The sequence below is a fragment of the Aythya ferina genome, assembly GCF_964211825.1.
Source record: "Aythya ferina genome assembly, chromosome: 3".
Classification (NCBI taxonomy): Eukaryota; Metazoa; Chordata; class Aves; order Anseriformes; family Anatidae; genus Aythya; species Aythya ferina.
The window spans coordinates 34,725,233-34,750,415 of record NC_140298.1 but is presented as its reverse complement, the minus strand read 5'-3'; the positions used below and the strand labels follow the sequence as shown (position 1 = coordinate 34,750,415).

Sequence of the window (25,183 nt, the reverse complement as noted above, 5' to 3'; positions counted from 1 at the left end):
CAATGTGTGGCAATTCTGTTTCTAAATTCTAATTCTAAAAACTATTTTCTAAGCTTTTTAAAAACATTTTTCTGAATATAAGGTTTAATAAAATCTGAGTACTGCTCCAATGGACTGCATCTGGCTCTTCTATCTTAGTTTAGATACCTAAGACCTTTACTGGACTTAGTCTGGAGCTGAATTCTGGCGTTGGTCATCCTTCCAGCTGCCCCAGGTCCCTATTTCAGGCATGGAGCTTTCCTATCCACCATGACAGTTTAGCATCTTTAAAGGAGATCACATAACTTAAGCAGAGTGCATCAGCGCTGTGTGATACTCTCTGTGCAGCTGTCTAGAACTTGTCAACAGGAAATGCTGAACATACTGGTGTCTACCTCATAAATCCTGTCTTTCTCTAAAATCTGTTATGTTATTTGGGGCTTTGGAGATGGTCCTTGGTAAGTGGAATTCTGAGGCTGATCCTTATCTCAAAGAAAGTACCTATATCTATACTTTAAGGGCTGGGAGAATAGAATGCTTATATATTTTTTTTCAAAAAGAAGAAACTACTTTTATAGCTTACAAGGAGCACGTGCTGCCATTTTATGTTGTAGCCCAGTGGTCAGACTATACAGAATGGAGTACCTCTCAGGGTAATAACTTAAGATTTCTCATCTGAGAGTCCTCTTTCAGTAATGTTCTTGTTTTTAATTCTTTCTAGGCGTAAATCCAGATGCAAACTATCATGCCCTTTACAGATACTTTGTGGAGTTATGGATCTATCTGGGACTAGCTTGGCTTTCACTCTTTGTCAACTGGAAGGTCAGTATGTTTGTGGAAGTTCACAAAGCAATCAAGAAACGGAGGAAAAAAAGAAAAGAGTCATTTGACAACCATCCTAGGTCTAAAAAACCCCTTCAAATGGGTACCTCAAAGGATGTGAACATTTTCAGCTTCCTTTCAAAGAAGGAAGAGACCTACAATGATCTTATTAAACAAATTGGGAAGAAGGCCCTGAAGACAAACAATGACAAGATAATCAAAGTAGAAAATACCAAACAAAATATGCAGAATGCCAGTAAAGATGCTCAGGTGACTTACACAAAGACAGAGTCATTTGAGTATGATGAGTCTTCCCTGGACATTCAAAATGGTCATGTACTCAGGCACCTCCATGATAAACGTATTGGAGACAGCCCTCTAGAAGGAACCATGTTTGTAAACCAGCTAGACAGGATAAGTGAAGAAGAAGGTGAAGTATGGGATTCCAGAGACTATCGACCCTTAATATTTGAGAATGCCAATATAACGTTTGTAAATGAGGATGATGATGAAGAGGAAGATATCTCAGATGATGAAGAAACTTCAAAATCATCCATGGATGATAATCTTGTAGAGGAACCTGAAACTGAAAAAAAACTGGTAAAATTCCCATCCTCTGATGAATCTACCTTTACCAACAACGAGCTAGAACTTTCTGTGCCTTATGAACAACTGATGAATGAATATAATACAGTAAGCAATGTGAAGGCTGCAACGTGAAGCATGCTTGACAGTGGTTTTCTGAAAATGGTCAGTGCATATTGAACAAATTAATAGAGCAAGGAGAAAAGCATGTTTTTGCAACTTCTCCTATTTCTTTGAAAACAAAAGCAAGACCCAAACTAATGACCTCCAGTGTCTTTTTCCTATCCTAAGTTGGTTTCTGAGCCCATCAGCTTTGCTTATCTGAAGAGACTTGTAAAATAACAGTTGAATCAGGAGTCCTGCTCTGTCTTGGGATTTTATGGTTCTTGAACAAAGTAGACAAGAAAAAGACTAGTTAATACACTGGACCTGCTCTGCATTTATGCATTTCATTGAGGAATTAGTTTGGGAGTGTAACTATACTGTTGCAAAGAGACTGGTTTGGGCATCAAATGTGTTCGGTTACTCCACTAGCCTTTCTGAAAACCTGGATTTGAATCCTGCTTTGATCAAAAATGAAAGCAAGGGTTGCTTGTTTGTTTTGTTTTTGTTTTACTACCCATTGTTAAGTTTGTACCACAAAAAATTGTGCAACCACTAGTGGTTCTTAATGAGAAACTTTAGATGGAATACCAGGGACACAGATCTGAGCTGAGGTGCACTGGCAGACTGAGGAGAGGAGGAAGCTTTTAAAACATCTGTCTGGAATATGTCAGTGCTTGTCAAATTATAATTGTAGCTTTGTGAACAAAATATTCAAATTAAAAATTCCAAGGAATGGATTGAGAAGGCAAAAATCCTCTGGGATGAAGCTCACCAATTGGGCTGCTAAACTGCACGTTATCCCCAGAACTGCTGAAGATTAAGGTGACTGAAAAACCTATTGATCAAAGCATGTACGAGCACAAGCAGGATGCAACAAACTTTTTTAATGCTGAAAGTGTCCTTCCACTGTCCATTTCCTAGAGGAAATACTTGAATGAATCTTATACAGTATCTATGTACAGGTGAAGTTTTAGTGACACTGCTCTTCTGAGGGGAAAAAAAAATTCATTTGGAGACACAGATATTCTCTAAATGCCCTAATGCCTGTCAGAAGAAACTTGCAGCACTGCTGCTAACCTGTGCAGTGTGTTAGTCAGTATTGTTGATTGATGTTCCTCCCTGCCTTGGTACTTCAGACTAGACTTGAATGAGAGATGATTTTTGAAACAGTTGATTATACTTTGCTTGTCTGTTTTGTTTTAAAGCCTGATCTATGTGCATATATAATGGTTATTATATCCCACTTTCAAGAAGGCTGAACAATGTCAAATCTTGTGCAAAGCTGAGATGTGATCAAGTGACTTAAGGCCATAAAGCACTTTCTAAAAGGGACTTTGGCTGTAAGCTCCTGAAAGTATTATATGTGGCTTGGAAATGGGCTTCTCACTGAGAAGGAAATATGTCTTTTTCATAACGTTTAATCCCAAGACATTTTGGCTACAAAGAAAATTATACCATGATTTTTCTTTTTCCGTATCCTTGCATTAACCTGGACAATTCTTTCAAATGAGGCTGTTGATTATGCATCAGCACAAAGTACTGACTTTGGTTGTATCTAATTTACTTGGAACAGAAAATAGCCAAGACCTTTGAACCTTAACATCTCAAGTTCTGTTATTTTGTATAGTTTCGCTGTATTTAAGTCATTCCAGTATGTCCTCAAGTTTCCAAAGTTCAGTGAACAGTTAAGTTGTTACATTCTTATTTTCAGTGTAAAGCTGGCCGACTCACTAGTTCTGTAAAATGAGCTTATGGAATTTTACAGTGCTAATCTTGAATTACTGCATTTTTGTAATAACTGCAAATACGGGTTGCAGCTTCAATTGCCGGTCTCTTCTTTGGAAACTGGCAGTCTGGTTGGATGTCCTCTTGACAAGAAGTTTTGAAGTTGCCTACTGTGAAATACGAGATTGTCTGTATTGATTTCTTTTCAGCATCTTCCACGTATGAGATTTTTCAAATAGAAAGTGAACTACGGCCAAGTCTGTTATACTGACAAAAATGTGAAACCAACATCATTAGAATCAGTAGTTAATATGTATTTGATAATATTGCTATGGGGAGATTCTAATTTCAAATTCAATTGCTTTATGTTATTGCATCTGAAGTAAAAGAGGGAGATGGACTATCAAGAAGATTCTGACTTACTTTTAAATGACTCCCCCACCATGCACACACACACACACCTGCATTGTTTTAAAATGACTCCGAGCCCTTCTTCAACTACTTCTTTGTATCTGAAGGGTTGTGGTTGACAGCTGTACCTTGTAGCCCTAAGAAATTTTAGATAAGTTGGCATACCTGATACACAGGGTGTTTTTATAACAAGTCTAGCCTGCATTTTTTTTTTAATTTAAAAATGTTTATATTAGCTTGAAAGAAAATGAAAAAGCACTCCATATAGCTTTTGTTGTCCTCCAACTTGTCTTCCATTATTGATGCAAAGATCAAAAGTTTTACCAACAGTTAAGAAGCTACAGGACAGTAAGGAGACAAAATGCTTGCTGAAATTGTATGAAATGGAAAAGCATAGTCAAAGTCTGATCTAAATTGCAAAATAATAAGTAAATAAATTTCTCTTTAAGACAGAAATAATATGACCCAGATACTTGGCTGGACTCCTTTGATTTGGAGGGTTGTTGCACACTGGAACCCAGATTCTCCATTCTCCGTTATGAAGTGCACTTGTATGCCAGAGCTGAGAATGGACGGGATCTGTTTCATATTATCATGTTAGATGCAGCTCTTTGGCCTTTCCCAGTGTAGTCAGCATAGACTATGAGTATGTATAATCATCATCATGGGATTTAAAGTAATAGTTTAAACTTATTAAAACAAAGTTAAAAAAAAAAAATCTCACTTTTTGGGGAACCATGATCACACCTCACAAAACTGTTCTCAAGACATCCCCACCATGTGCCTTAATGCAGTTCTAATACTGGGTGGAAAAATAATCTTTATACAGGGGCCAACATAATTGGTCTAATTAAGCCCTACTTGTTTTCAGTGTTCTGGAGGGATTTGGTTGGCACATGATTTTCATGCTGGCTCTCCAAAAAATTGTACCATTTCCCAAGGGTTTTAATATTATGGTGCCATCTCAGAAGTACCGAAGTGCTAAGCAAGACAGCTTTTTGTCTTCCTGTCTTCCATGTCTTGAGAAAAGTGAGTTAGAGGGGTGTCCAGGCTGGATTTTGAGCTTTTCAGCCTCAAAAGTGCCTCCAATTAATTTGAATGAATTCCCTAGTGCTATTAGGTAAGGTTTTGTAGTCATTTCAATTATCTGGTCAACCTGGAAACATTTTCTTTGGATGCCATGTAAGATCTCTTTTGGCTAACTAGTGATGTTAGGAGCTCCCTTACTCCTGTGTAATTAGTTTTTATAGGTGAGGCAGATCTCTTACTGGAAAGAGAGGAAAGGGAAGTCTTTTTTATTGTTTTAATCTTTAAAAGCACATGTAAGGAAAAGATGGAGTAGAAGTGAAAACTCTTCTTTCTATCTATTGCCTATAAGTAGCTTGTATTTCCAGTCACATGATGTGAATGCAGACCTATGCTTCACAATAGTAACTTAGTAATTTTGCCAAGATGAGCCAATACTTTAAAAAAATAGAAAAATAAACCTTGAAATGTGACAAAAATCTGTTCCTATAAAGGCCCTTTTAAATGTTATAGACTAGGTGACCCCATCCTTTATGACATGATTGTGACACTTCTTGCTTTTTTCTTGTGCTATCGAAACCTGTTTTTACCAGAAGGGCATCATTTTCAAATACATATCTCATGGCAGGCAATCTAACACATCTGATACACTGGTACGAAATCACTGAGGGAATACAAGAAGCGATGTGTTAAATTTTTCTGAACCTAATGATTTGTGAATCTGTTGCTGGCGATAGATGTCACAAAACATGCAGAAATAAAACCATAGAGACTGATAACAGATCCGTGGTGACACAGCTGTATATATTGAGATATTTTTCTCCAGTTGAGCTTGGAGAGTACAAGTAGAGACAGACAAGCGTTGCTGATGAGGAGAGCAAAAAGCAATACACAAGTCTGTTGACCTAAACAGAAAACCAAGAGTTCTGTTTTAGACTTGTGATTTTTGTGCCTCATTGGATTCATTCCACTTGTGATGGATTTACCTTTTAGAAAATTAGCTTGTCTTTCATAATTGCTTTTGAAGTTTGTACAGTTCTGACTCTATCACTCCATAATATGCCTGTCTGTCTATTCTTTGTTGCTGATCGTCACTGGAATCACACTGTATGTAAATATTTGCTAAGTCTTTGTAAAATGTAATTTATTTTAATATTTTGCAATAAAAATTTTACAATTTACCCTCTCAGTCAAGAAATGAAATTTTTTTACAGCTCCCTATAGTTGTAAGGCATCTCACAGATGAGACTGGTCCTGTTCCAAAGAACTTGAAGGTGTAAGGAGATGATAAAGCAGTTTTATGCAAGCAGATGCCAACACTTGTGTGGAGCATTGGTGACCAGCAGCATGTAGTCTGCAGTTAAATACAGCATAGCAAAATATTATGCAGCAAGGATTTGGGACAGCTGTTGAAGGGGGTAGAAAAGTTTATTCTACAACAGTGTCTTTTCAAGGGGCTGTTTATTTTTAAATAAGATGCAGTGAGACAGGAAGTGTTAGAATTGATCAGTACTATGATAAAATAAGAGATGTTTATAGCTGATGTCTGCATCTCATGCCAGAGCTATTGAAATATCTGAGTGGCTGCTAATGAATTTTCACAGGATTTTTAGCAGCAGTGCTCATAGTCTGGAGGTCTAGAAGTATTTACAGTCTTTCAACTACAGAAGTTGCTTTAAAATGCCTTAGAAAATACATAACCGCCTGCCTTAATGGGTAGCAAAATGTGAGTCAGCGATGCCCACGATAGAGGTGGAGACATCTGGAATGGCCTCAACCTGGGGGAGTGCAGACTGAACCTTGGCTTCTGGGCACCTGAGTGAAATCCCTGAGGTGTGAGCTAGGAAAACTGGACGATGCGTGAGGCACAGGATGGAAAGGTGGAGGCTGACATGCTTTGAGTAAGGCTAGCCAGTCTCCTTCCATCCCCAGAAGAGTTCACAGAAGTGGTGGAGGAGGAAGAGGTGCCTGGCTGGTGGCTGCTGCCTGCAACAGCCAAAGCGAGGGAAGTGGTGTCCCCTCATGGTGGTAGGACATAACTGAGTCTGGTAAGCACCCGATAACATTTCTATCAGCTCCCAGCAGGCTGGAGTCCCCAGACTATTGTATTGTTCACTGACTGCCCTCGGTATTTTAGTAGAGAGTAATTTCAAGGGGATAGGGTAGCAAGAAGTAGGAAAACAGGATAAACCTGTATCTGTTATGAGCCTGTTCTTATAGTCCATGCCTGGCTGTGGGTTCCTCTGAACACAATAGCTTAATAGATGTAATCGCAGACCAGCTGACACTTAGAAAAATTGAAATCTGAACACTTATTTATAATTTAGTTTTTAGCATATGTGGTGCAACGTGATACCAGCAATCTGTAGCTGAAGGAAATGCAGAACTTGAACCTTTAGTTCTGGGAGATGAAGACAGTGGCACAGTAGGTAGAGAGCTTCTGTTTGGGGCCATTTTATACAGGAAAGTGCTACTTCAGTCTCTTCAGGGCACCTTCCCGTAGCTAGACTTAAATCCTGAAGACTCTGTAAAATCTCTTTTTCAACACTTATGCAAGGATCTAGTGGGCGGCGGGGGAGGACTGTTGCTCTGCAGCTTGAGCAGGAAGAATTGTCTTTTAAATTCATGACTTATACCTTGTGCCTTTCAGAAAGGGTCTTTTGTGCTTTTGTTTTTAACCTTTTTTAGCTTCAACCTATCCTTGGTAATATAACTAATACTCTATTCCTATATAGCTAGGAATAACAGGTTGGGCTGAGTAAAGTTTTCATTAGATGTTGGCTTCTTTTTGCTCAAAAAATAAAAAATATGGAGAATTATCCTGACCTGCAAGCGGAGAGGACATGCTTCCTTCACATAGCCTGCAGAGCTTTGCAGCCCTATAGCAGGCTGTGGCTTTATTTGTACTCCATGCCTGAGGAACAAGGGGGAGCAGGGAGCAGGTGGGTGGAAGCAACCCCAGCCCTGCTGCAGCACCCAACATTGCATCTATGTGGCCCCGCGCTCCCCACAGCAAACTTTCAGGCAGTCCTATTACCAGTCCTATTACATGTCTCCTTGCAGGGTGAGGGGTAAAAAAGAGCAGGAGTAAGAGTGGGAAGGGAACGGAGATAGCTGGAAGAAAAGGGGCACCTACAAGGAGTGAGGCTTAGTGAGCCTGTGGGTGTTGAGGAGTAGGATTTGTTGTTCTTCCCAGCACACCTCACCGATGTCCTCATAGTGAGCACTCAGCCTTGCCTTTTTCTGGCAGGCCAATGCCTTGTTTACCTCTCAGCTCAGATGTGTTTTTCACCTATAGTTCTTGCACAGCATGAAATACAGAGCTTGCTAAAGGATTGCTTTTCACTTTAATGTTGGTAGATACCTTCTGCTGAGATGCAGCTAATGCAATGTCTGCTAGCTCTCACCAGGCAGGCAAGGGCTCAGAAGTGTGTTGTCAACCTTTATTGCCCTGATTTGTGCCCTGGTTCCAAAAAAAACTGCACTGATAGGGGTGATGCGGGGGGATGATGTTCTGTCAGAACACAGTGATGTGTGCAGGTGCTTTGTGTCCTGGAATGAAACCAAATTCACATAGTGATTTTTTAGGATTATAAAGCCATCCTACCATAGAGAACAGTACCAGGACTGAGTGGAGAGCAGAGGTCCAAAACAAAATGCACACAAAGTTTCAGCTCACTGGCCAAGGAAATTTGCCATTTCAAATCACAAGGGCTCTGAAAAACAGGTAACACATCCTAGCAAGAAGGGCTTCCTCTCATCTCCTTGTTTCCAAGTACAGCCTGTAGCCAGAATTCCTTCTTATTAAGTATATATACGTGTATATATATACATATGAAAAAGATTTTTCATATATGATAAATATTCTGATGGAAATACTTTAAAAAAAAAAAAAAAAACACAAACAAACAAAAAACAAACAAACAAAAAAAACCACCACACTTAAAATTTACAAACTGAACTGAAGCAACCATGAACAGAATATTTTCAGATTTTATTTTTAGAATTATTTTTATGGGGTGCCAGGATTTGCCTCCCTATTGTTTCTCCTAGCTGCTTATAAGAGGAGATGTGTTGACAACTCACATCTTTTGCATGTTACCTTTATTTTTTTTTTTTATATAAGGATAAAGTTGTGGCAAATATGCTTTGTCCCCCTTTTCTTCCAAGTTAGGGTAAGACTCTGAATGATAGCAACAGAAGATCAAAAAATCTGAGTACACTAATTTTGAAATTGGAGTGAGGGGTTTAAAACACAAGGAATCTGATGTCAAACTTAACTTTTTCTTTTCCCCATAGACATTTTTTGAAATTTCCCATACTAAACTGTAGGAAAATTCTTTTTGATGTTTCCCTAAATATGCTGAACAGAAGCACTTGCGTTTTCCAATTAGATCTAAGCACCAGTTATTCAGGAAAAAGCAAGTCCTTTCACACACTTTTAATCTTTCTGGAATGTAAGAGTGGCACGTGGCACCATGCTACGCCTTTTCAGGTGAATGACCACACAGTATGAATGAACATTGTCCTGCACTGAAAACAAAAATCCTGTTGAAGGCTTTGCACTGGTTTATGGACTTACGGCTTTGGGTTCTTGCTGATCACATTCTTGTTTATCATCTAGTTAAGTTTCTGGGTGTATAAGGAAGTATCATAATTAATTCCTAATGTTGTTAAGATCAGAGACGAAAATCCCTTTGTGTGCTTGTTTGTGGGTTGGGCCCTACTTAACACTGATCAAAATAAACTGGGTGCAGGGGAGCACTTGTTCCTAAGTAATCCTGGTTGCTGAGCACAAGTGAAAAATTTGTGCATCCCTTAATGTGAAATTCATCCATGTTCAGGTTGAAATAGAAACCACAAACGTCTGAAGCTGGCGGATAAGTGTTTATTCATAAAGCTGTGCTGTCCTTCCCTGTCAGCCTTCATATTTGCTTCTTACCTGTGGTACACTGGCAGTTAGTGAAAAGTAAAGGAACAAATCAAGACTTGAGGCACAGACAACCTCTTTTGATACTTTCTATTCCTCTCAGCCTGGGACTCTTGCCAACCCCATCTCTGGCACAATGGGAAAGGAAGGAAAAATAGCAAGCTAATTGGTCTGCTTTTTAATTGCTGATTAGAATGGGAAATGAACACAAGAGCAGGAGTATGCCACTTGCTGTGGACATTTGAGGGGGGACAGTGCCCTCTTTGGCTGTTTTTCTTGGCTGTCAGTTTTTAGATAAGCAGTAGAAATCTGGTGGCTTAACTCAAAGCGAGAAAGGCTTACAAGGAGGGCATTTACAAAAGGAAAGCGGGACAGGCTTTAAGATTTTTTTTTTCCATGCTGCGTTTTTTCAGAATCTGAAGCTCCCAAGTCTTTAAATTAATGTAAAATATCAGGCTAGTCTCTAAGATAGGTATCAGATGAAGGCAAAATAAAGTGAACACCTATTTTTAAACTTCAAGCTCAGTTCTCTGTAGTTCTGCGGTGCAAGTTCTTCACCATTTACAGCAGCTTAAGTGGAAGAGAGAGCCCGGTATTCAGCATCCACTCTGATAACTCCAGCACATGTTCAAGCAAAATTAAAGAGAGGGTTTTGAATTGGGAACAATTTTTTAGGGCAAAAGACACAATCCATATCAAGTGCAGGATGAATTCAGAGACCTGCTCTAAAACACTAGGAAATAAGTTTTCAGACAGATTGTTTTAAACACTTTTCTGAAGATGTTGTCTGGCTAAGTGATGCTGAATTTTCTGAAGCAGTTTAGTTCTATGATGTTTATCAGTAACTAAGAAATATAATGTTATGGGGGCATGAATACTTGAAAGCTGAAAAAGCTGCAGGAAAGAACTGGCAGCCTGTTAAAATGTGTAGGCTTGAGACAGACTTTTTCTTTCAGAGAATGCAACAAAAATAAAAAATAAGGTAGAAAGGCATTGAAGCTCTAACTGACTTTCATTTAAAAGTTTCTGACACGATATATTTCTGTGCCTTCAAATGCTATGTGGTTTTGGAAACACTTGGGATAAACTTAGCTTCCTCTGGCACAGACAGGGAGGCAAAGGCTTTGGGGTTATTGCAGTTTATTTACTGCAAAGCGACCATTCTTTACAACAACAAGATTCAGCGTGAATCTTCTACTCCAATCTACGCAATAATGACCAAATTCATTTTTCATGGAAGGATACAATAACTTCCACCTCTTTTGTTTGCCTCCTCTGGCTCCCACCACTTTCCTCCTTGCTTATATGTCTTAATTTTCCCTTTCCTCTGCTTGGTTGCATCCACCCCATACAATTCCTGTGGCCCCTAGGAACGTCACGGCTGCCTGCAGGCAGGACACGGCAGCCACTTGGCATTCCAGGCTGACAGCCGAGAGATGGATCTTGCTTCCCCGGCTCAAAGAGTGCTGGCCCAAGCTGCTCAAGCTAGAGACAGCTAGCAATTGAACAACCAAGGCACCCAGCTGAGTGATCATGGCTTGCTTCAGTGAGGAAGCTCATGCTTTTGCACTTTTTCAGCTGTGCTATTTATATCATCTGATGTGGATTTAGCCTTGCAGTGATGTGGTTTGGGAAGAGCAAGGGTCGAGCTCCACCACAGGGCACCAAGTGGGCCACCGAGTGGGCTAGGCAAGCCTATCTAAACACTTGCAGAGACTTGTTAATAAGGCTGCAATTTGAAACAGTTTTCAGAGAGAGGTTGTGCCTCATGTGAGCTGTTGTACTTGCACCCTTTTCAGCTCTGTGTTGCCCCGCTCCTTCTTCCCACCCTGTTTCCCTTTTACCACTACACCTAAACTTCCCCATCCCACTTCATGACCACGAACTGTGAGCCTCTCTGCACAGTGAAATCTTGGCCCTCTTTCACTGGAACTCTCCAGGAGGCTCTCAAAACCTTAGAAACACTTCACTTCATTGCTGTGTGTTCAGATTACTTGACATGACTGCATTTGTCATGCAGATGTGACCTAAAACTATATTTCAGTAATACCAAGTAAGCAGCAAAGTTATCACCTGTTTAAATAAACCTTTGGCTCCTAACCAACAATTCAACTGAAGAAAAGATATTGAATAGAACAAAATATGTTTGATTATTTACTAAAGACATAATGGCCTGGAGACTGAAAACAAAGAGTGGGATTCAGCCAGATGGCAACCAATATAACCTAGACAGCCTACGTTTTGAGTCTTTAGGGTACAGAAAACTCCCACGGTGGAATTTTTTTGAACACTACAGAAATCCATATGTGCTACTTTTCCAATTACAGTTATTCCCAATAAATGCCAAAACTTCAACTTTAGAAATATCATAGATCAATGTCAGGAACAGTTTGTGTATTTCGTAACACCTGAATGTAAATGGCCCACAAATGCTAGTGAGAGGGCAAGAGCAAGAATGGGCCCTCATGTCACATCTGCACAGAAGCCCCCATCAATAGATTTACCATCTGTCTTATTAAGGACTTTATGGAAAAGTAGTCATGCATGAAAGCACAAGCACATAGCATGGGTGTGGCTGAAACCTTGTACCATAGCTTAATTCAAGTGCATTTGGAGCCATGAAGTGAAAATGGAACATTTTTAGATAGGGCCAGTCAACTCACTACAGACGTGGAAGAAGAAGTCATGAATATCTGGGACCTTTGGCACCCAGAAGAGTAACCCGTGGCATCGACACAGTTTACATACCTCTTGGCTGCCTAGTCACAAACAGGAGAGGAGTCATATTTAAGTACTAGGGATAGGTAGCACTAGCAAAGACAATTGTATTTGTATACAAAACTGTAACCCTGGGAATGAGAAGAAGGGCTAGATGGTAAAAGTCATTTAGGGCTCTGAGAAGGAGGAGAACAGGGGAATGACCCTTCCTTCTGAGCATCTATACACTCTAGGTTTTCTGCACAAAGGATGTGTCATGCTATGTAAAGACAAATAGGCAAGGGAGGAGGACAGAGCACATCCTGCCATATGCCACCTGGTGGGAAAGGAGTTTGGGGAGCAAAAATTAGTATCTACTTACTAAGAGCAAGCAGTAGGGAGAAATGTTCCCTCTCTTTCACTCAATCAGCACAGTGATCTTCAAGGGTTAAAAGGAGCTAAACCTACACCTTCTTAATGAAGGTCTTCACTATGTGAAACTTAAATCAAAACTGATGTGCATATTCTTCATAAGAAGTGTACAATCTTTTCTTTTTTTTTTTTTTTTTTTTTTTTTTTTGAGAAGATTGTCTTCAAGAGGGCAGCTGAGATTTACTTGAGGAGATGGCCTGTTCCTTGTTGCTCCAGATGATGAGGTGTCTCATCTCTTGTTGCTGCTTCTCCACTCACCCACCTTCTCACAGGAGACAGTGGTATTGGTTCCCTCAGGATGAGACCAGAACCTAGTCAGGTCTCCTTCACAGAAGGATCTTAACAAAACATAGTTTTCCTCACCTATTCAGTGCTATTTATAGCCTTGGAAGGCCAAAGAGCATGGGCAGATCTCTTTCCTCTGTGACTCAGAACTTTTTGCAAACCCGTACAACTGTGTGCTGACAACAAGTAGCCAGTTAGCCTTAGCCTTGGAGAGATCTACTGGTGATGCTTCCACTACCTCCACTGACAGGTTTATTTTCCAGTTAGTTTAATTATTATTATATGCAATATGCAATACTCTGAAGTCTAATTTCATGATCTTTTTCTTTTCTCATTAGCAAGTAGAAATAATTAGTTCCTGTTCTCATCTTATTTTTAATTTTTTACTGCCCTGGGTGCAGAGGCCTCTGGACAGCAAAATATGAAGAAACTAAAAACAGAATTAATTAGAAAAAAGCAGTATGAGTCAGGATAGAACCCAGATAAGGAGATTTTTAAAATCTAACCCTCCTACCTCAAGAAAGTCATCCCAAACTCTATAAAGATAATTAAATCAAATAAAAGATCTGTCTTGGAATTACTAATACAGGGAATGACCTGGGAGGTATAAGAGATCCAATACCAAACAGGACTTCAAAAAGGATGAGAGCTATCCTGGAATATATAAGCAGAATTAGCATATGTAAAAAATGGGAGGTATTATTCACTCTGTAGGACAGGGAGAATATAATATGGGCTCAGGTCATCAGATTCTAAGGGAAATTTAGATAAAATGAGAGAAGTCCATATCACAGCAACAAAAAGAAAGTTTTTAAAAAATGTGATCTTTGAGAAAACTGTTAGAAAAGGCTGAAAATGTTCATTTGGACTAGGAAACAACAACAACAAAAAAAAAAAAAAAAAGAGAGAGAGAGAGAGAAAGAAAAAACCAAAGGACATATATAAATTTTCTGACAGGTAAAAGGCTGTGTAAGAGTGCTAAGGGGGGACCACATTGTTTCCTGAAGACTCTGGAGAAAGACAACATTAGAAATCACTCTACACTGCAATAAACAAGACTGAGCTTGGAACTACAAAATATTTTCTAACTGCAAGAGCAATAAAATTCTCTAGATGTAGACTTCAAACTATTGGAGAATTTGAGAGCAGTTTAGGCACCCAGCTGTCAGGGATGATCTTGCTATATTTACTGAGCCTGGTATAGAAGGACAGACTCAGTAATCTCGTTCAGTTTTACATTTCTGGGTTTTAGTTCCATTCTAAAAGGTCTGTTATACTTTTATCTTTCTGTAACATTATTCCTATATTCTATAATTAGTGTTAGCCAGTACACTGGATGTCTGTAATATTTCATATGTGTCTTAGAAATAAAGTGTTCTTGTCCACTTACCAAGATTAACTGGCTGCTCTAACATGGTTCAAGTGTACTCAAATAAAAAAGAATAAAACCTGGTAAATAATGAGAAAATGGGGGTAATTCACATCATTACAGTTCTACTTCCCAAGCTTCATTTGTAATGAAGGCCCCTGGAAAATGATGTTGTATAGGATTTTCTAGTTCATTGCCTGGCTCCCCTTTCCATTGCTGAGTGTTTGGTTATCATAGTGTTAAGGCTAAGTTTGCTGTGCCTAGGCCAGTGTATTCCAGATGTTTCTCTTCTTGAAAAGAAACAAGGATTTTTCTCTTCATGCAGCTTCTCCTTGAACAATTTGTCCTCCTTGCCTAGCTTTTCTTCTCAGTCCTTATTCAGCTTCCATTGCTTTTCAACCACATGTATCTATTTTTGTGAGTTGGATGAAATGTTTGTACTGTATGTCAGTTATCGTGCCTGTATAAATGTTGTGTCTTGATTACAGTCCTCTGGATTCTGAATTCGGTATCCTTCCACTGCTGTGTGGCAGGTCTCTATTCATTTACGCCACTGTTTAACAGAAGGGAAGGATAAAGAGGTAACAAATGCTGTGAAAGGCTTGGCACTCTGGCATAGCACAGATGCTTTGCACAGCCACAGCTAAAAAGTAGCAACTGGTATCTGAAAAGAACGTCACTCTCTTAGTGGGTGAGAGAACTGGCAAAACTTCTGACTGTTGGGGAGTTTTATAAAAGCAGTTCTCTCAGGAAAAAGAACAAGGAGCTTATTTACAATTCAATTCCAATTTTATCCCTGTTTTTTTATTTTTTATTTTTTTTTTATTTTTGTGTGTGAAAAGTTTTACATCAGTTCCTGAGAGAGACTTCTACAATTTTACAACATGTTAAGCTATTTCTGTTTCTGAAGCAGAAGAACAAAAAGTCCTCTCAGAAACCTAGGATTTGATTGTATATAAGAGTAACATATTATAATGAAGTAACAAATCAATGGACATGAATTTTCAGGGAAAAGAGAAAAAAAATTGCTTTACTCAGGTATGTTAGAGACTATCTGAAATACTTTGTGACTTAAACTATGTTCTATTCAGCTTGAGGAAAGGATTTAAATAAGATCTACATTTCTGAGTCTTAATTTCTTGAGTTCTTTGGATTATGAGACCTTTAAAGATTGTTGATATTACAGCAAATTGCATTTCCCTGGACTAGAGCCAAAAATAAATAAATAAATAAATAATTTTACTCTTGTATGTAAGCTTCCCTGTTAAAGAAAAGGGAGGGGGGTAACTGTTCAGCTGCCACAAGCCACCACGTGCTACTGCTGGGAGACCCTTCCTTGTATTCCATTTTAAGCAGGCTGCTCAGGAAAGGCAAAGAGAAAGTTGATGGAGAAGCGAGAGCTGGAGCAGCGTAACAGAGCTGCTCTGTTCTCAGCAGAGCCTGTTCCATCCATGTGCATGGCATGCTGAGAGACGACAGGATGCTTGGGGCCTGGGGATGATGGCCTTTGGGGCCTCTGGTGTCCTGTCAGCCTGGGGCTCATTGGCTGCCCACCACCACTCCTGGCCAAGGCTGAAGCCCAGGTTGTGGAGTGCCTCCCTCTGTCGCATGGAAACTTGTGGCTGTAAGGCAAGTTAAAGTGCTAAGAAAGCAGTCCTGGGACACTTCTTAAGTGGGACAAACTCCCACTTATTTTTTCATTTTCTCCTAACTCATGCAATTTTTCGGCTCTACAGGGCAACTCGTGTTATTTCTCACATCAAGACATCAAGCCTAAAGTCACCTTTGCCCTCTACTGGCATCCTGTAGAAATACAGGAGCACGTCAGGCTAAAGCTCCATCACTTCAGCTATTCAAATTTGCCAGGCAGAGAAACAGGGTACCCAGAGACGACATGCAGTCAGTGGTGGGACCGTACACTTGGGGTGGGAGCAGCAAACCTTGTGTGAAAGCTGAGCACACAGCTGCCTACAGCTCCTCATGCAATAACCTCTTGGAGAGATGGGGCATGGCAAGCCCTTCCTCCCACTCTCCAGATATTTACTGAGTCAAAATCTGTCACGTTTTCAAGTGGTTTTTGATCTTAGGATCTTTATGAACAAGCCAGTCTAGGAATTGGCTCTGCCAATTTTTCTTCATCATGTTTCTTTCTCTCATTTCTAGGTATAATTCATTCCAACTGGTTTGCAAGTTGGGGAATGGAAGCAAGTGGTCTAAGAAAATGAGTTGAATGGTTATCATGAAAGCGAGAGTAGGATGATGATAACCTCAAATTGCCAATTCAGTCCTGAAGGATCAAGCAGTGCTTGAACAGAGCAGAGGCTTGAAACATTGCAGTTAAACCTACTGAAGAGCTAACTTCAGGGTGGGATGCAGTGACTGCTCATCAGTATGTGAACTTTTCAGACAAAGCAAAGAGTCCTTCATTCACTTGAAAATATGTGGACATTACAGTTTGGCAGCAGCTTACTGAATAAATGGAGCCAGAACACCAACACTTCTGAAAATCTATATCACAGTTTTATAATTTAGGCTGACTTATTCCTGTCTTGCAAGGTTTTGAGGGATCTTCCATATTATCCCTAGCTATAAAATCCAATAACCTCGTGTTTCTATTAAGATACACTATGAAAACACAGGAGAGCTTGTTAACATAAAATAGCTTGCAATAACCAGGTAGCTAATTCTAAACAAGCAAAAGTCAGTCATTGTAATATTTTTAAATGTTTTAATATTCCACATATCAGATTAAAATATGAAACTGTATATGAGTAACAATTTTCAGAAAATGTATATAGTTGTTCCTTTCCCTTAATTAGCATGTCAGTGATAACTAGTGAGGGACAACACAAGAAATGACACAAATAGTTTGAACAAAGAACTTCAATTGTTTTATCTGAGAAAGAATGTTCAAATGTCATCTGCAATTCACAACCTGTGATGCTGTTTGTGCTTCAGCTGTCTATGTTAAAAACAAAGCAATCAGAATAACTAATCATAGCTTAGAGCAGCAAATGGAAAACCTGTCAATGTCAATGCGCACAGTACTGTGTATATATGTGCACACCATGTGCCAAGCTCAGACTTTTCGCCTTAAAGAACATGTATAGCAGCTCCTTAAGCCCTGAAGACAGGAAGGGTAGTCCAGACTCTCCATTCTTCAGTTTCTCTCAGGCACCTTCAAGTTTGCTTTTCTGCAACCCATTTTGATCAGTCTTCAGCCTCCACACTCAGGATGGACTTCGTCTCCATCTTTTCCTTCTACTTCTGCTTTTTGCAGCCACAAGTTGACCTAAAAAGCTTAAAAACATTTCTCAACCTCAGAGGCAACAAAATCTTGCCTTCAGCTTTAGCTTTTTACAGCCAATTGAGGTGCTTTACAATCCTAAGCCAGAGAGAGAAGATCAAAGGTGCCGTTGGATTCTTCTCCAGCATTAAAGCAAAAGGTTTCTCTGCTCAGCCTGGGAGAATGTAATATTTTTTTTTTCCTGCTTACTACCACAGTGACTTAACTGCAGCACAAGCATTTACCTCGAAACTACCTTGATTTATCTGACTCTGCAGTTACATTGGATTCTCTAACCCTTATCATCTTGTCACCCAAATTTGGGTTTGAGACAGTTGTGATAAGAACTTGTTGGGTCCTACTAGAAACTATTGGAAACCTGTATTCCCCACTCTCCTTGGAAACTCTCTTCAGTCTACAGTGACAGATACTAGTCTTTGGAACACATTTTGGCAGAGCCACACTGTTTAATTTTGCATCCCAGACATCATTCCCAAATGGCTTTGCCCTTGGGCTCTCTAATGCTCTGGTGATTCACAGGAAGATCATATACATCAAGAGCTCAGACCTTGGCATAAGCTTCAAAAGCTGCTTATTTTCTGTCATTAATTTTCCATTTGCAGATCATAAAGAATTTTTGAAACTGAATTACTACCAAAATCACTCCACTACAGTCCTTGTACCCTTTAGATATGATGGTATCTCTCAACTACAAACACAAGTATCTGAGATACTCAAACCAGCTACCCAAAAGGCCATGTCTTATACAGACTTTCAGAAATACCAAGAAAGAGACAAATACATACAGCTGAGAGCTATGGGTGTAGGTACTCAGCTACTTACATCACTTATTTCACCTTGATACTTATCTTCAGCTTATAATCTTCCACTCTTTCCAATTTTGAGACCTTTCACTCAAGATCCTACTGCACTGAAATGTTTCTTTTATCCTGGCTTCTTTGCAGCATTGAAGTAGTGGAGAAGTTCCCCATTCAGGGATATGAATGTTCACATTAAAATCAAGATTCACCACAGGAAATATCTAAGTCTTTTGGTAGACTTGCATTAATTACCTGAACTTCCATGGGAGAGGCAGCCCACTGGCCAACGAATTAGAGAGTAAGGTAGTCCAATAGGCATAAAAATGAATCACAATCATCTTATTTATCAAGAAACATCTCCTGGATTGCTTCTTTGTTTGCCTATAATATGCTCCAAATGTTCCCTGCTTCCATAGGATCTAAGAAATTATGTCTGAGGTGGCTTAATTTAATTTTAATAGCAGCTGGGAAGCTGGAAGTTTTTATTTCTGTTTTTGTGCAGAGTAACAATTTCTTTCAAACTGACCCTTGGGTCACCAATTTCTTCAATTACAAAGGAAGAGAACTACTTTTTCCTCTGTAATTCACAGACAAGTCTTTTATTCACCAGTAGTGAGAGGTCCTGAGATGAAAGTAAAAGAAGCATCTGGTCAGTCCATTGAAGTCATCAGCAGAACTCCCATTGCCTGCAGCATGGTCAGAATTTCACATTAAGGATTAGGCATATCCTAATCTATCCTGATCTTTTATGCAAAAGACTGGTAAAATGGCATTTAAAGTTTTATCAGATTAGACTGACATGTATTTAACAAATCTAAGGCCTTTTAAAGGTAAGTCTTGTGCCATTAAGAGTCCTGACTCATTATTTCTGAATGTCTGGGGGATTGTTACTTAATTCTGCTGAGACAGATACCTTGTTCAGGCTACTAATCTCACCAGAGCTGATGCCTGGGGAATCATGTTGGCAGCAGAAAAATGGAAAAGACAGTTTACCTCAACAGTCTGGTGTAGCAAAGGTTTGGCAGGCCTGATTTCCGACTGACTCTTCTGCCATTCAGATTCACCAGCTTCAGTTAAAATTAAGTTGTTTTTCCTCTATCTCCTTGCTGCCCAGGCATGCTAGGGAGGATTGTTTATGCTCCTATAAATGTGTATTAATAATTTAACCTTTCCAATAGATAAAAGAATAAAACAAAGTAAAACAATACTATCTTGGAGGAACTCATCAAGGTCATTTTCAAAGCAATAAAGTTTTTCCTTTTTATCCTTCCTCCTGTGGGAGTGCATTCCTGATTTCTCTCCTTTGAAAACAAAATACAACATGGAGAGAAACAAGTGACTTTTTTTTTCACTTGCTGAAAATTTGTTTTTTTCTCAGTTTGGCTGATAACATCCAGAATGGAAAGGCTGCTGATTCTACATCTGAACTAAAGCTCAAAGCATTGAAAATGCAGAAAAATGGCTTCAGTGCTCTGAGCTTGAGTAAGGCCACATTGAAACTGTTGGATATGGAAGACATGCTTACATGCTGCCCTATAACCATGTAGCAAAGACATCCCAGGGCATACATTGAACTGTACTCTTTCTGAAATATTTTCATGTTGTGTCCAAAAAGAAGGGATGAAAATAAAATGTGAGAGCAGAGGGTATCACCTATGTGATCAGGCATATTCCATGTGCATCACAGGTATCCTTTTTGCAAATATATCTAGCTTCTTTTATAAGTAGTTAGGAGTTTGCCCCTAGGAGAAAGCTGCTCTAAATTCTCATTCCTCTAGGGTTGGGAAACCTGATGTCCAGCACAGCTTTATTCTTGGCTAGTTCTTACCTATTTTTATTGTGATAACATTGTCTGATAGCTGAAGTGTTCTCTTCCTTTCCTCATGTTATGTTCCAACATATTTACTCATAGTTACTGTATTTCTGCTGCACTAATTTGTCTTTATTTTTCTAGACTAAACAAGCTGATTTCCTTTATTTTCTTCTTAGCTAGCATATTTGTCTTTTTTGTGTTCCTCTCCTGTGTGCATAGGAGTATCTAGATTAAGAGATACTTTTAGAGATTAAACCTTGACTAAGCCTCATCATCTTGAAAATACCCTTTTCACTCCAGGAAATTGAACAAGGGAAACTATACTATGGCAACAAACCCTTGATACTATTGCTATTAATGCTATTGCTATTATATGAACAGTAATAAACTATACAGTATCTCCTGTTCATACTGTAATCAATTAATGCATTTAGTTCTTTCTTTGCAATGTGCCCTGAAAATGCATCAAGTTTGTAGTATTGTTGTGAGGCCTTAGTTTACTGGCTCTCATTTTTCCATATCCCAGAACTGGAGCCACTTCTTTCTTAATGCTTAACAGTGTATTTAACACACTTCAGTGTACGAGAGATGGCATCATGTTTTAGGTCAACTTTAACTCAGAATCTAGCTGAACTTGCTTGAGCTTCTCTTGGGGGACAAAACCAAACTCAAGGCATGTCAGGGGACAGTCCGACAAGGTACCAAAGAAGAGAGGTTGAAAGCAAGACTTGATCTACTTTGCCAAAATTTTGTTTCATGTCTCAATTAGAAATGCAGGAGGGAAAGCTGGGGTAACTATGGCTGCAAAAATGTTGATGCAGAGTTGTACTAGCAATGAAGTGTCTCTGGTATAGCTTACATTGCATGGGGAATTGACTGGAGCTGTATCAGCAACGAACTGCAGTGCTGTGCCTTCTCTCATGGATGGAAGTCACTAATAAAATCCTATGTCTGAAGAAAAGACCTAAAACAGAGTAACAATACTTGGGATTACAGTGGGAGCTGGGGACAAAAAGCAGGCCCAAAAAAGCTTGGCGCACCTGAAATACCTTTCCTAAGGAGCTCTGAAAATACCTTATAAACAGGAATGCTGTCACTGGAACACAGAGAGAAACTGCTTTCCCTGTGATGCTTTGTGCCACTGATAGCAGAACTCCCTGCCAAGATTTGCAGCTCTGGTGACCGGTCCCTCATCCCACACACTGAGTGTGTTTTTCTTAATCTCAAAAAAAGCTCAGAAACAAATCAGCCAGGCTTCTCATGCGAGACCTGTGCATGCTGCTCAATGTTTTTGACCCCAAAATATGGCGTTCATGTTTGGTGCAAAATCTGTTCTAGAAATAAGCCTTAATTTATTTAAAAATTAGTTTCTAATCCCTGTGATTGCAAGGAAACCTGAACGAAAGCTGACACATTGGTATTTATTATCTGAAAAATGGCACTCTGATCTACTCTGCTCACCTTAGCAATATACAGGTGTTAGTGCCTTGTGATGACAACGAAATACTGGTAGATCTCAGGAAGAGGAACCAAGTAGCTTGTTTATCACCCCCGTTCAGTGCTGCCTCCCATGCCTTCATAGCAGCTGTCCTTATTCCTGTTCTTTCCCCTCCTGATAATTCTGCAATATAGCTACAAGTTTGCAACTCAGTTTTGCAGTGCACTGAAATTTTGAAAGTGTGGAGGACATCTAAAACAAATGTTATTTATGCAACATTTTACTAGTTTTCTCCATTACATGCTTATGTCAGTATATAAGTACACTTTTAATCAATCAGCAGTTGAATATTCTCTTTCAATTTGATATGTTCCTGCAGCTAGACACCATGCTCTTAAAAATGAGTCTAATTTGCTAAAGAATTGTTGATCTAAGTAAGTATCCAGCATGAGTGCACTGTCAGGATCTCTGTAGCAAAGGCTTTTTGCCTCACTGAGACAAAGACAGGGTTTTGGTGGCAAATAGATTAAACAGTTTTTTAGGATTTTTTTTTTTTTTTTAATTTGACCTCAGCCAGTGCATAGACTGTACAGAAATTCATAGGGCTCTAGAGTGAAAAGTCTAAAAAACATCAGAAATTCTTTCTCTCCACCAAAATGTTCACTACAACTAATCTTTGTAAACACATAAAAAACATATAAATATGTGTCTGGCTATGTTATTATTCAACTTTCTCTTAGTTACTCTGCTGTGTAGGCCAGATGCAAACTCCTTGTATATGGTGTTAATTTCTGATTGCTTCTTATCCCTTTCTTCCCAGGGTGGCAACCACAGAAAAGGCAATGCAGGTACCACAAATCTTGTCAGTGGTTTCAGGTGAAGGTAGAAAGAAATAGAAGGGAGAGAGACAGACACAGGGGGCAAAAACACTTCACTACTTTGCATCTCCACTTCAGATGAGATTAGCCTGCAGTGGTTCCTGGCATGTGTCTAATCTGGATGTTACCTGGAGGTTAGTTTTACACTGATGAGAATACTAGAGCCCATTTCACCATAGCTTAGGCTTCCTCACAGCTGCCAGTGTAACTGACAGAGACAGTAAATTTAAAGTCCCTTATTTAGCCTGAACTTGCTGGTTCTTGCTATCTGTAGGAATGTGTCCTGAGTACTATGTGATTTAGGACAATGCTCAGAATAATCAAAGGAATAGTGTGCACACCAAGGGTTCTATTTTACTGATGAGTACAATAAATTAATTGACCTGTAATTTCCCACAGCATTAGCTAGAGCAAATATTTCCCTTCTTAGATTTTATTTATGTAAATGTAGCAGGTCAGAGTGACTTAATACGCAGCTGAGAAAAGCAAAGACCTTTTTATAGTTAGACCAGCTGGGAAGAAGCTTTCCTCCCATCAGGCTTAAACACGATTCTGTCATTTGTCTCCTGCAACCACAAGAAATCCAGGTAACTGGTGGCTCTCAGTCACACCACACTCATGCAACAATTGTCACAAGTAAATTATCTGCAGTCCCCAAGAGGTGTCTATTCAGAAATGGCTCTGAGAGGATCACTTTGGGTCAGTGATGGTAAAACACTGGCACTGGTACTCAGTTTAGCACAGACAGGCATTTGGACCAGCTGTAAAATTCAATGATTTTTTTTAAAGGAAGTTGGATATGGGACATCAGAAGAATTTACTGTTATTGATCTAAGTAATTATTATTATTATTATTATTATTATTTTTGATATAGATAGTACAGAAGTGTGTGTATAAGGAGATTCATGTTTTTATGTGGTTCAGAAACAAAACTGAAAATTCATCTAAGAAAAAAATATATGCTAAAGGCTATCAGCTACCAGCTCCTGTCCCCGGGTAGCTAAAATCAATTAACTGTCTGCAGTCTTTCTGACTGCAGCCAACTGCAAGGCATTTTTTGGTACTAAGTGCCACTTTTCCTGATTCATATAAAAAACAAACAAACAAAAAAAAAATAAATTCACCATTGGCCTTACAAAATTTAGTCTCAAGCATTCAAGCATATTACTCTGTGCCTATGCTCCACTAGCACCCAGACATGCTGTCAGGTACCTGTCCAGGATAGGTTCTAGGATGCACACAGTAAGAATGATCCTTACCTGAGTAAACTTCAGTACAATTATCTTTACTTAAACAGTTTACTCCAGTGGCAGTATTTTTTCCATCAGTTTCCTATTTGTCCTGCAAGCAAGGGGTGGGAAAAACATTCCCCACCCTCAGACACAAGCCATTTTTTTGAGTATGAGTTGTACATATTTCGAAACTTCGTATCATGACTAACTCTCCAGAGCCCAGGCATGTTCCTGTCCAACTGACCTATTCCAGCAAATTTCTAATATGCCACACTACATTCCCCTGTGCTCTCCTTCAGATTCTCTTCTCTTCCCTTTCCTGCCTGTCCAGTGTGCTGAGAGAGTTATGGTAGTTATGGGACAGAAATGGGGAGCTAGCAGGTTTTTTTCTGTCAAAACCTTGGCTCTGAACCTTTCCTTTCCACCCCTTCCTCCCTCCCTCCTCCTTTTGATCTTGGGGCATAAGAAAGTGGCGTCTAGCTGCAAAGTCTTGCTTGACCTTCTCTACCAGAGGATAACCCATGCTCAAACCCTGCCTCCTAGTCCAGCACAGACAGCATGGTCCGTCGTCCCCCACTCCCCCACACACGCTTTCCCTCAGCTACCAGGTCCACAGTGGGCACACAGCCACTATCAGGGAAGTTACCCTGATATCACCGTATCTTCTTAACATTAAAAAGTAAGAAGACGGCACAGAAAAATGTCCCCATTAGAAAGTGAGGTAACACACAGGCAACACATCTGCAAAAGACTGAGAAATGTTTCTATCCCTTTACTAAAGCCAGGGTCTGCCAGATGTTTCTGCAGAGTTCACTACATCACCTATATTGAAATTCCTTCCCTCTCCCTCCATTAAAATTAATAAATAAAAATAAGACACACTAACTGCTGCTGTCATCATAGTAGTGAAATGACAAAAGCTTACCAGCATGTATGCAATAAGCCTCCTTTTCTCTGTCTCCTCAATATAAATTAGCCTGCTTCAGCTTACTAAATATTATCAAGAAATTTGGGATTGAGAGCACCACTCCCTAAGAAATATATTATCTCCACCCAAACGGAAAGAAAGGGCGATTGTTCCTTGGGGAGGGTGACTCAGAGTTTGGTGGCAATACAATGTGCCTTTTGATCACTACATTAAACAAACAGAGACTACAACTGAGAATGCCAATAGCTCTTACTGCATGAGGGGATGGTTAACACAGTGTTGCCAAACACTTGCACAATATTTTCAACTGACAGATGCCCAAATGCTGTGTAAGAATGAGGATGAAAGAAATACTCATAATCATTAGCAAATCTCTGCAACATGCCTGTATTATTAGTCCCGTTTCACTCCATGTTAGAT

At 39.4% G+C, this 25,183-nt stretch overlaps 1 protein-coding gene and 1 long non-coding RNA gene across 2 annotated transcripts in view; one reads left to right on the top strand and one right to left on the bottom strand.

Moving 5' to 3' along the window:
- KCNK5 (potassium two pore domain channel subfamily K member 5) overlaps positions 1-5,834 on the top strand; it is a 38,049-nt gene extending 32,215 nt beyond the window's left edge. The window contains exon 5 of the mRNA XM_084515620.1: positions 701-5,834. Within this exon, the coding sequence (XP_084371746.1) occupies positions 701-1,521 (821 nt within the window). The 3' untranslated portion in view covers positions 1,522-5,834. The remainder of the gene's footprint in view (positions 1-700) is intronic.
- LOC311435009 overlaps positions 1-24,814 on the bottom strand; it is a 31,505-nt gene extending 6,691 nt beyond the window's left edge. Inside the window, exon 1 of the long non-coding RNA XR_014691874.1 lies at positions 24,761-24,814. This is a non-coding gene — a long non-coding RNA (uncharacterized lncRNA). The remainder of the gene's footprint in view (positions 1-24,760) is intronic.
- Between the last annotated feature and the right edge of the window lie 369 nt (positions 24,815-25,183).